Source organism: Schistocerca americana, chromosome 9 (assembly GCF_021461395.2).
Source record: "Schistocerca americana isolate TAMUIC-IGC-003095 chromosome 9, iqSchAmer2.1, whole genome shotgun sequence".
NCBI classification, from domain to species: Eukaryota; Metazoa; Arthropoda; class Insecta; order Orthoptera; family Acrididae; genus Schistocerca; species Schistocerca americana.
Genome location: NC_060127.1, coordinates 209,192,054 through 209,205,176, shown reverse-complemented (window position 1 = coordinate 209,205,176; position 13,123 = coordinate 209,192,054). Strand labels below are relative to the sequence as shown.

Below are 13,123 nucleotides of genomic sequence, written 5' to 3'. Positions count from 1 at the left end.
CTGCTGCATATCCTCCTGTAGTTATGTTGCTTTCCCCCTGTGCTTCCCAAACACTCTTTTCTATGCACTGCAACCATTTTGTCGTTACTTCGGTGTCAAAGGTTTCTACTTCGGCTTGTAGTCCCTTGATATTCTGATTAACTGTCTCTTCTGCAGCTCTGACACACAGCATTGTCTCGCCTTCTCTGCACCTCACCTACTGCCGGGAATACTGTTACTTTCCTCCCTCTTGAATTCATTGCTGCTCCACAGCTGCTTTACTAATTACATTAAATCTGTACCTAACCTAAAAAAATTAAATGACTATGTCGGGCCTTAATCCATATGGGTACCTCATTACCATTTCATTCACAACCTTTTGGTTACGTCCCGATACCTTTCTCCTCACTCTCCATTTCTGGTCTGCATCCCCTATCCCTGGAATAACTTCCGGTCTCCCTCGAAAAGGTTGTAACTGCCCTACTTGCACAACTATCGATCGCGTCTACGATTGAATCTCGACTTTTATGACGACGTAACTCTGCCATTGGATAAGGCCCATGACACTTTGCAAAAATCTTCTTTGTCTATCCCTTCGATGTATATGAAGTCGATAGCATCACACACTGACTAACCTTACACTGTGGAATTCTTTCGTATGGTCCATTGTTTCTTCCCGTTTCTCCAGTGCTCGTGTATTAGCTCTCCATACTATTTTCCAAAATTTCCAAATCACTCTGGCAAACCCCTTAACAGACTCTCCAGTCTTCAATTTCAGTATATGAAACGGTAATGGCATTTCACGACCATATACTGTTTCATACGACGATAATCCTGAATTTGTGTACTGATCTCAGTTATGGGCAGAGACAACGTAATTCAAATAGACATCCCAGTTGGTGTGACGAGAGTCAACATAGTATCAAAGCACTTTCCCGATTGTACCATGCACTTTTTCAGTTTTTCCAGTGGTTTGTGGATGGTGAGGACTCGTCCTTCTTCACATTCAATGACTTACACAATCCCTTGAATAGATCTGACATAAAGTTTGTTCCCTGGTCTGTTATGATTGTTTCAGGCACACCCTAACATCAATATCCAATTATTCACAAGCACTTGTGCCCCTATTGCTGTGGCGATCATTTATACATTTAATGAAAAATTATCTATGATTGTGAGCTCGCACTTATTCCCCACACGTATTTTATTGAATGGACCTAAAACATCAATCCCCAGAAATTCGAATAGTGCTAATGCTTCAGGTAATCTCTGCAATGGCACTCGTGCTCGACACAATACCGCACTCTGTGCACACTGCATGGAATTCCGTACATACTGATTTATGTCTGCCTAGCTTTTCCTCCTCCAATACCTTTCCGCTACTCTTCTGTTGGTACACCTGCAACCTCCATGACGGCAATCTGTTACTTAAGTTCGCTGGTATCACTATCAGCGGTAGGCGGTAGGTCCTAAGTTCTTGCATAGCAACCCATTCTGCATCGAAAACTGTGACTACATAATATACTGCTTACATTCGTCACCCGTTATTTGTGCAGCTTGATCAAATGATTGTTAGCAGAATATGGAATCGGTGGGTTCAGGAGGGTAATACGGAACGCCGTGCTGGATCCCAACGGCTTCGTATCACTAGCAGTCGAGATGACAGGCATCTTATCGGTATTGCTGTAACGGATCGTGCAGCCACGTCTCGATCCCTGAGTCAACAGATGGGGACGTTTGCAAGACAACAACCATTGGCACGAACAGTTCGACGACGTTTGCAGCAGCATGGACTATCAGTTCGGAGACCAAAGCCGCGGTTACCCTTGACGCTGCATCACAGACAGGAGCACCTGTGATAGTGTACTCAACGACGAATCTGGGTGCACGAATGGCAAAACGTCATTTTTTCGAATGAATCCAAGTTCTGTTTACAGAAACACGATGGTTGTATCCGTGTTTGGCGACATCGTGCTGAACGCACATTGGAAACGTGTATTCGTCATCGCCATACTGGCGTATCACCCGGCGTGCTGGTATGGGGTGCCATTGGTTATACGTCTCGGTCACCTCTTGTTCGCATTGACGGCACTTTGAACAGTGGACGTTACATTTCAGATGTGTTACGATCCCTGTGAAACACTACATTTCAGCAGGATAATGCACGATCGCATGTTGCAGGTCCGGTACGTGCCTTTCTGGATACAGAAAATGTTCGACTGCTGCCCTGGCCAGCACATTCTCCAGATCTCTCACCAATTGAAAACGTCTGGTCAATGGTGGCCGAGCAACTGGCTCGTCACAATACGACAGTCACTACTATTGATGAACTGTGGTATCGTGTTGAAGCTGCATGGGCATCTGTACCTGTACACTCCATCCAAGCTCTGTTTGACTCAATGCCGAGGCGTATCAAGGCCGTTATTACGGCCAGAGGTGGTTGTTCTGAGTACTGATTTCTCAAGGTCTATGCACCCAAAATGTGTGAAAATGTAATCATGGGTCAGTTCTAGTATAATATATTTGTCCAATGAATACCTGTTTATCATCTTCATTTCTTCTTGGTGTTGCAATTTTAATGGCCAGTAGTGTAGTTTGCGAGTCCCAAGAACGATTGCAACCCCATTTGGAGATTCTGGTGCAGGATTTTCAAGAGCCGATATAATTAATTTTGGGTCTGTGTTAACCCCATCTTTACGTACGATATGACCTCTTCTACCACAAAATTAGACTTCCATGTACACATAATTATGTTCGCTGCATATGCTGTTCCATATTACTCCCGCAGACGATTATGTCATCGAGATACACTCAGAACTGCCATGGTTTCAAATCTCTGAGTACTTTGTCCAACAATCTCTGAACCGTTGCAGGTGCATTTTTTAATCTGAATGGCATTCTTGTGAATGCTAGTGTCCAATGTGTGCCGAAAACGATGTTTTGTGTCGATCCTGCACTGCTACATCAATTTGGTGACAACCACTCTTAAAACCATTGTTGGAAAATATTTACACTATCCTAAATAATTCTAGGTTTCTAATATTTGGCAAAGGGTAGGCGTTCGTTATGGTTCTCGCATTTGGATGTCTGCAATTACAGTAAAACTTATAGTTTCGTGTTCCCTCAAATGGCTCTGAGCGCTATGGGACTTAACAAATTGTTCAAATGGCTCTGAGCACTATGGGAACATCTGAGGTCATCAGTGTCCTAGAACTTAGAACTACTTAAACCTAACTAACCCAAGGACATCACACATATCCATGCCCGATGCACGATTCGAATCTGCGACCGTAGCGGTCGCGCGGTTCCAGACTGAAGCGCCTAGAACCGCTCGGCCACAACGGCCGGCCTGGTTATCGACTTGATACCTGAAGAGTTAATAGGAGGCATCATATGGAGAACTTGTAATATGCAAAAAAAAAACTTTTTCAGTTGTTATGTGTGTGCAAAGCCCTGTGACAATGTGTCAAATAATAGAACTGCAAAAAATCTGTTAAATCGCTCCAATCATTTATAATAACCTGGTATGTTAAGAAAAAATTGATTCTAATAAAGCTTTCATTGCAGATACACAAAGAGACAGAATGTGGGCATCGCACAAGCCAATTAGGCAAGTGAGCGAGTGAGTAACGGCGTGGGGACTCACGTCGTAAAACTGTTTCTCGGTCTCGGGCCCGATCTGGCGGTCGCCGAAGTAGAAGCGGCGGACCTCCTCAGCCACGGTATCCTTCTCGGCTTCACTGCAGCGCAGGTCGCCGGGCAGGAGCAGGCGGGGGCAGTGCGCCACTCTGGACACCATCTCCCTCTCCAGCATCGCCACTGCCGAGGAAACGAAACATTCAACAGGCTTCAAGAATGGGGTCCCACAGGGTTCAATCCTGAGTCCCTTATTGTTCTTAGTGTGTATCAATGACTTGCAACTCTGTTTTCATGAAGATGCAAAGCTAGTTCTTTTTTGCTGATGATACAAGTATGGCATCACACCCAAGAAACAAGAATTGGCTGAAAAAATCGCAAATAATGGCTTTCAGAAAATTGTTAAGAGGTTCTCTGTAAATGGACTCTAACTAAAGTTTGATAACACAGTATATACAGTTCTGTACAGTAAATGGAGTAACATCATTAATAAATATATGCTTTGAACAGATGTCTGTAGCTAAGAAAGAATAAAATTTTTGAGTGTGTGCTTTGAGGAGAGTTTGAAGTTGAAGAAACCGATTGACAACCTTCTGAAACGTTTTAGTTATGCTGCTTATGCTATTAGGGTTATTGCAAATTTAGGCAATAAACACGTCAATATATGAGCTTACTATGCCTATTTTTGATTCAGTGCTTTCATTATTAAGGGTTCGCCTCTGTAGCTGAGCAGACAGAGTGTCTAACTGCTATGCAGCGGGTCCGAGTTTGATTCCTGCGGGGTCGGATATTTTCTCTGCTCAGAGACTGGGTGTCGTGTTGTTCTCATCATCATTTCACCACCACCAAGTCGCCCAACGTTGCATCAACTGAAAAGACTTGCAAATCAGCAGCCCAACATCCTCAGGTGGGGACTCTCGGCCGTCAGTGCCACATGGTCATTTCATTTCATCTTTGAGATCAAAAGTATTCATTTCATATGATCCTGTAAACAGAATAATGGCGGGAGCCCACCTGAGATCATTTTGCAGAAATTTAAGGAACTAGAGATATGCACAGTAGCTTTTATATATATGAAATTTTTTGTTAATTCACCTTTCCAATTCAAAAGCAATAACAATGTGCAGAGTGACAACATTAGGAGAAAGGCTATCTTCACTGTTCTGGGTTGAATCTAACTAGGCATAGAATGGGGTGAATTATGCTGCCATAGAAGTCTTACCAAACAGAATAAAAAGTCTGATAGATAGCCAACCAGCATTTACAACAAATCAAAAGAATTTGAGTGACAACTCCTACTCAGTAGATGAATTTCTCGGTATAAATTAAAAATTTCACATTTATTAAAAATTTGAATTAAGTTCTTGTAAAGAGACCTTTTGTTAAACTGACACATTCTATATCATTATAAAGTGCCGTATTGATTGCCTAAGGAACTTGTATTAATCTGCCCTAATCATGGGATGGAAGTAGGCTCCTCTCTGCTAAGGTGAGAGGAGTGAGTTACTACTGTGTGTTAGTGGATAGCTGTGAAATTGTGCATGAGTCGTGCACTTTCAGAAGTGTTGGATAGAGAACAGAGTGCCAATTCTTTGTGCTGATAACGATTTACAGCTGGGAAGTTGGACGAGTTTGGAGGGTTTACTCAACTGTGGCAGTTGTTTACGGGGATCGCCTATGTTTCAGAGGTGACTGTATGGTATGAAGTGCAAGTCTTTTCGGGTGGAGGAGGTATGAGAGCCATACGTAACGGCGGGACTGCTAAACATGTAGGGAGCATACGTCGAATGTTAAGGGTGTTCCACTGTTGCGTGATGGGTTGCTTGCTCCAGACAGATACACATTTTATGTGGACTGAAGGTGACTTCGTATTTCCATGGTATCTTAAGTATTGGTGGCTTCACATGCTCCAGTCAACTTAATGTGACCACCACATAACTTGGACATCAACGTGCAATAACCACTCACAGACGACAGGTGGCAGCACAATCAGTGGAGGGTATATAAAGCTCTTAACGGAAGTAAATCGACAGATGTAAAGGTAATATCTTGAGTACCACAGGGATGTGTGATAGGGCCGTTGGTGGATAACCGAGAGTAATACATACCGACCCCTTCAGCTGCCAGAACAAAGTTCGGAGTAATATTCAGTAACAGGCTTCTATGACAGACACTGATTTGTTTTAATTCTTTATGTATTATTTTAAATACTGTGATTTTTTGAATTATCTGTGGCGTTAATTAAGAATTTTAATTTAAAGATAGTTGCTCAGCATAAGTGTCCTTAATTACTTTTGAATACAATGTGGGAGTGAACAGTGATCAAAGTGTTACAAATATTTACTATCAAAAACAGTCTTGATCTCAATTTATTTATTACAGTGACCGGTTTCGACCACTACTGTGGTCATCTTCAGACCTACAAGTCATATACAAAGCTTTAATTAGAGGACTAGATACATTAAAGAAAATACATAAAGTTATAAAGCTATAAAAGGATGAATGACCCATGAATAAGAACCTCCTTCTGCTGGTGAGTCACTACTGGAGAAACCAGTGCACATCCCACTTCTGACAGAATGATGTCATTACTAACCAATGGGTTATAGGTCGAATAACTATGTAAAATTACTTAGTTAAAAGAACATTGTCAAGAATGGAAAATATACACACACTAAACTTAGCGCATTTAACAACTATTGTCAATTAAAAAGCGTTAAAAATATTTAAACATGTAGGGTAAATGAACTTCGTTTTGACAGTACATGGGTTGCCCTCTCAAGGACTGTTAGTGAACCATTTGGAACCACTGGTTGCCATGGTGAAGTTGGACTCCGTTCCAAAGATGTGGCAGCAGGCTTCTTTCCACTGAAGTTGTAGTAAAGTCAATATGCAAACTAGTGGTTGCCATGGTGATGATAAACGCCAGTGCAAAGATGTACCAGCAGGCTTCTTTCTAATGAAGTTGTTGCGAAAGTGGAATGGCAAAGACTGTCACGTCAGACGATGTACTATTGAGCAGCAACATGTCTTTATTGAAACGATAATGAATGAGTAGGCTGCAATATTGGTTAATTGACATGTATAGTACATGCTGCACGGATACAATTTACTTGTGTAATAAGAGACTTCCGTTTACACAGATTACATAATAATTCTTACAGATCAATACTGGAACAAAAAAAAAAACAAAAACAAAAAAGAACGAGAGGGCACAGTAGTTGTGCATATTATGAAATATTGTCTATGAAGTTCATACGTAGATTCCATTTTTTTATCATGTGACAATTTTTAAAAAGCATTTCTATGTCTTACGTTGCATGCCAGTCTTATAAACAAATAAAAATAATGAAAATGGAAGGAATTTAAAATAATAATACTACGAGCCATAGTGTCAAAAATAAAGGGATGTGAATTAGCAATATGCAGTCTTAAAGCATATAAGAAAACATTCTAAAAAGAGATAGTTACTCATAAAATAATGTTTGGCGAAATAAAATTGCAAAGAAAAGATAAAATATTTCCTAAAGGTCTTAATAATTTGAAAAACGAAGGACAGAAGAGTGAACATTCCAAAGCAAATCGTCGAAAAGGTCAAAGAAATGTTTGTTTTTAATTTCAAGTTGTTCATTTAAAACAGATAACACATTACTTTTGTGAAGTGAATAGATTTCAATTTCTTCTGAAGTACTGAGCAGTAATCCTTTTGGCACAGTATGTAATAATATCAAATTATTAGAAATGCAACCCTCAGAATATTTGTATCCATCAAGATGTTGATCAAATATTGATTTGGTACGTGCAGTACCAGTAGTATGTTCCTTGAAACATGTTAGAAAGTTACAGCCAGTTTCGCCAATATATTGTTTCTCACAGTCAATACATAGTATTTTGTAAATGCCTGACTTTTGGTATATATTTTATTCCCCAATTGTGTGTTTCAGTTTCATCTCTAATGGATTATTGGTGTTGAATGCTATTGTCACGCTTGTATTCTTAAATAATTCATTTATCTGAAATAGATCCCATGTATGTCATTTTTGTAAATCTCTTCTTGGAATTTATGACAGCATCATTTGTTTCTTGTAATTCTTGATATAACAGATCAACATGATAGGAATTGTAATTGTTAGCAACTGCTATTTCTTTTAAGGTATCAATTTCCTTCTGGATTGCATCAGGTTGAAGAGGTAATTTCAATACCATATGTATCATTGTTTTAAAAAATGCCATTTTGTATCTTAATGGATGGCATGATGTAGCATTTATCATTACATTGGCTGGTGTGGTTTTTCTATAAATAGAAATATTATGTTTTCCATTCCTGTTTGCAATTGTGAGGTCCAGGAAATTAATACTATTGTTACTTTCGTGTTCTACTCTAAATACAAGCTTTGGATGTAAATGATTTAAGTTGTTAGTGAAAGCATCAATTTCTTCCTTAGAACCATTATATAATAGCAATGTGTTGCCAACATATCTTTTGTAGTATATAATTTTATTTGTTATTCTGGATTATTTTTGAAAAATTGAATCTCAACATAATTAATGAAGATATCTGTTATAGTGCTAGCCAGGGAATTCCCCACTGCAAGTCCATCTCCCTGAATATATATTTTACTATTAAATGAAAAATAATTAAAATCTAGAGTAATTCTTAACAGTTCAATGAACACTACTATTTCTTTGGGGCTCATGATTTTATGATGTGTTAAGTTATCTTTAATAATACAGAGTATCTTGAATAGGTATATTTGTGTAAAGATTGGTGATGTCCAATGATGCGAACCTTGCGTTTTGTGGAATATCCACATCATAAATTAATTTAGTTAATTCAAAACTGTTCTTACTGCTATAATTTTCTTCATAAATGTAAAAGGATTTTAAGATTTGATTAAGCTTTTTGTTCAGGTTAGAAAAGGGACTGCTGATATTATTAATGATTGGATGAATTGGTAAATTTGGATTGTCTAATTTGATTTGTGATCTCAATTAGGTGAAGTGGGGTTCATAACCTTAAGTGTTATTTGATCTTTAGGTGAAAATAAGAAGTCACTATCATCAATCAGCTCTTTAATTTTTGTTTGAAATCTTGAAGTTGGGTCTTTATTAACTTCAGGTATTCCATTGGTGTTAAAAAATTGTAAAGTCTTAGAAACATTATTATCTTCACTAACAATGACAAGGGTATTCCCTTTATCTGCCTTGATTGCAATATCTTTATTAGTTATTAACTTCTGGTTCATTTGTTTTACAAGTTTTCATTCATTATTATGTTTATTTTTATCTTTTTTCATTAGTAATGATATTTTTAATTAACACACAATGTCACCTTTTTCAGAACTACTAAATTTTGAATGTTTTTCAGCAATCTTTGCGTTAGCAATCACACGTTTAATATTTGCATTGCGCAATTATGGAGCTAAATTATATTTTAGGCCTTTGTTTAAAAGTGTTGTCTCAGCAGGAGTAAAAGTAATTTTGGTTAGATTGGTTACTCTTAGATAAAAGTTATGTACATTTGGTGAAACATCTTGTGAGCACACATTTTAGTGACTAACAAGGGCTGCAATTTTCTTATTATGCTTATTAAGAATAGTTTCTCATACTGCATTAATTTTGCCATCTGTAAAGTTAAGTAACTGAAAATATTAATTGTGACAATTGATTGCTAATTTTTAGATGTAAATTGCACATTTCAAGATTTAATGCATCTTTTTCTTTATATTCATCTTTAATTTCAGATCTAATCCATAGAATGCTACTCTTCTGTTGTAAAGATTTTCCTATATCTGATCTGGTATTAAAACTAAGTTTTACTTTATTAGGAATCACATGATTCATTAGGCATTGTTTGTTAAATGATATTTTGGCATTAAGTTTCATAATTTTAGTGCATAACCCTCTAAACTTCTTGTTATCTCCAAATACCTGACTTGGTAATAAATTAATTACTTTTGAAACCTCGTAGGAATGAACAGTGATCAAAGTGTTACAAATATTTACTATCAAAAACAGTCTTGATCACAATTTATTTATTATGGTGGCCGGTTTCGAGCACTACTGTGTTCATCTTCAGACCTACAAGTCGTATACAAAGCTTTAATTAGAGGGCTACGTACATTAAAGAAAATACATAAAGTTATAAAGCTATAAAAGATGAATTACCATTGAGTAAGCACCTCCTTACTCCCTGCCGGAGAATCACTACTGAAGAATTCAGTGCATGTCATACTATTCTCCAGCAGAAGGAGGTCCATTGGTGATTCATCGTTTTATAGCTTTATAATTTTATGTATTTTCTTTAATGTATGTAGCCCTCTAATTGAAGCTTTGTATATGACCTGTGGTGTAGGGGTAGCGTCTTTGATTCATAATCAAAACGTCTTTGTTCCCGGGTTCGATCCCCGCCACCGCCTAAATTTTGATAAATAATCAGCATTGGCGGCCAAAGACTTCCGGCATAAGAAGTCAGCCTCATTCTGCCAACGGCCTTGTCAAAGAGGGCGGAGGAGCGGATAGAGGTTCAGGGCACTCTCTTGTCCTAGGGGTGGGAAGTTGCCCCTAAAGGCGGAAGAATCAGCAATGATCAACGATATGAGGATGCAGAAGGCAATGGAAACCACTGCATTAAAGACACGTAACGTGTATCCACAAGACATGTGGCCTGTAATTGAAGAAGTGTCATGATGATCTCTCCATTGGCAAAAGATTCCGGAATAGTCCCCCATTCGGATCTCCGGGAGGGGACTGCCAAGGGGGAGGTTACCATGAGAAAAAGATTGAATAATCAACGAAAGGATAACGTTCTACGAGTCGGGGCGTGGAATGTCAGAAGCTTGAACGTGGTAGGGAAACTAGAAAATCTGAAAAGGAAAATACAAAGGCTCAATCTAGATGTAGTAGGGGTCAGTGAAGTGAAGTGGAAGGAAGACAAGGATTTCTGGTCAGATGAGTATCGGGTAATATCAACAGCAGCAGAAAATGGTATAACAGGTGTAGGATTCGTTATGAATAGGAAGGTAGGGCAGAGGGTGTGTTACTGTGAACAGTTCAGTGACCGGGTTGTTCTAATCAGAATCGACAGCAGACCAACACCGACATCGATAGTTCAGGTATACATGCCGACGTCGCAAGCTGAAGATGAACAGATAGAGAAAGTGTATGAGGATATTGAAAGGGTAATGCAGTATGTAAAGGGGGACGAAAATCTAATAGTCATGGGCGACTGGAATGCAGTTGTAGGGGAAGGAGTAGAAAAAAAGGTTACAGGAGAATATGGGCTTGGGACAAGGAATGAAAGAGGAGAAAAACTAATTGAGTTCTGTAACAAGTTTCAGCTAGTAATAGCGAATACCCTGTTCAAGAATCACAAGAGGAGGAGGTATACTTGGAAAAGGCCGGGAAATACGGGAAGATTTCAATTAGATTACATCATGGTCAGACAGAGATTCCGAAATCAGATACTGGATTGTAAGGCGTACCCAGGAGCAGATATAGACTCAGATCACAATATAGTACTGATGAAGAGTAGGCTGAAGTTCAAGACATAAGCAAAGAAGTGGGATACGGAAATACTAAGGAATGACGAGATACGTTTGAAGTTCTCAAACGCTATAGATACAGCAATAAGGAATAGCGCAGTAGGCAGTACAGTTGAAGAGGAATGGACATCTCTAAAAAGGGCCATCACAGAAGTTGGGAAGGAAAACATAGGTACAAAGAAGGTAGCTGCGAAGAAACCATGGGTAACAGAAGAAATACTTCAGTTGATTGATGAAAGGAGGAAGTACAAACATGTTCCGGGAAAATCAGGAATACAGGAATACAAGTCGCTGAGGAATGAAATAAATTGGAAGTGCAGGGAAGCTAAGACGAAATGGCTGCAGGAAAAATGTGAAGACATCGAAAAAGATATGACTGTCGGAAGGACAGACTCAGCATACAGGAAAGTCAAAACAACCTTTGGTGACATTAAAAGCAACGGTGGTAACATAAAGAGTGCAACGGGAATTCCACTGTTAAATGCAGAGGAGAGAGGAGAGAGCAGATAGGTGGAAAGAATACATTGAAAGCCTCTATGAGGGTGAAGATTTGTCTGATGTGATAGAAGAAGAAGCAGGAGTCGATTTAGAAGAGATAGGGGATCCAGTATTAGAATCGGAATTTGAAAGAGCTTTGGAGGACTTGCGGTCAAATAAGGCAGAAGGGATAGATAACATTCCATCAGAATTTCTAAAATCATTGGGGGAAGTGGCAACAAAACGACTATTCACGTTGGTGTGTAGAAAATATGAGTCTGGCGATATACCATCTGACTTTCGGAAAAGCATCATCCACACAATTCCGAAGACGGCAAGAGCTGACAAGTGCGAGAATTATCGCACAATCAGCTTAACAGCTCATGCATCGAAGCTGCTTACAAGAATAATATACAGAAGAATGGAAAAGAAAATTGAGAATGCGCTAGGTGACGATCAGTTTGGCTTTAGGAAAAGTAGAGGGACGAGAGAGGCAATTCTGTCGAGTCCCATCTCTGAATTCGGAGTGCTACCCCTAGACCACGGGTAAGTTCTGAGGATGTACGTCTGGAGTACAGCATTGTATGGTAGTGAAACATGGACTGTGAAAAAACCGGAACAGAAGAGAATCGAAGCATTTGAGATGTGGTGCTCTAGACGAATGTTGAAAATTAGGTTGACTGATAAGGTAAGGAATGAGGAGGTTCTACGCAGAATCGGAGAGGAAAGGAATATGTGGAAAACACTGATAAGGAGAAGGGACAGGATGATAGGACATCTGCTAAGACATGAGGGAATGACTTCCATGGTACTAGAGGGAGCTGTAGAGGGCAAAAACTGTAGAGGAAGACAGAGATTGGAATACGTCAAGCAAATAACTGAGGACGTAGGTTGCAAGTGCTACTCTGAGATGAAGAGGTTAGCACAGGAAAGGAATTCATGGCGGGCCGCATCAAACCAGTCAGTAGACTGATAAAAAAAAAAAAAAAAAAAAAAAAAAAAAATCCGACTTGTAGGTTTGAAGATGACCACAGCAGTGGTCAAAACCGGTCACTGTAAGAAATAAATTGTGATCAAGACTGTTTTTGATAGTAAATATAAGCATCCTGACTACCAATTGAGAATGACTGACTTATTTTGTGAAAATGGAAAGATCGACTTGCTTAACACAGTAGATTAGAGTTTAGCTAAGTTTCTAGTTCTTCCAAATCTGTATTTTAGTAAACTGATGATAGTAAAGGGGTACCTGAAGAGTGGTAATTTCTCAAGTGTTGATGTATTCCAAGGAACGAGCAGAATTTTTTTTGTTTTTTTTTTTAAAAAAAGAAAATAAATTTTTGGAATACTGCTTGTGTGTCTACCTCTTTCCTAATCAGCCATTACCAATATGTTTGGTCCCAGAATCACCGCACTCTAAACACTGGTTTGATGCAGCCCTCCACGTCAGGCCTCTTCACCTCCGCATCACTCCTGCAACCTACATCCAT

The 13,123-nt window shown here is 39.0% G+C and overlaps 1 protein-coding gene across 1 annotated transcript in view; it reads right to left on the bottom strand.

Annotated features, from left to right (window-relative positions):
* LOC124550936 (esterase FE4-like) overlaps nucleotides 1-13,123 on the bottom strand; it is a 128,007-nt gene that overhangs the window by 39,361 nt on the left and 75,523 nt on the right. The window contains exon 7 of the mRNA XM_047125744.1: nucleotides 3,626-3,798. Coding sequence (XP_046981700.1) covers nucleotides 3,626-3,798 — 173 coding nt within the window. The remainder of the gene's footprint in view (nucleotides 1-3,625; nucleotides 3,799-13,123) is intronic.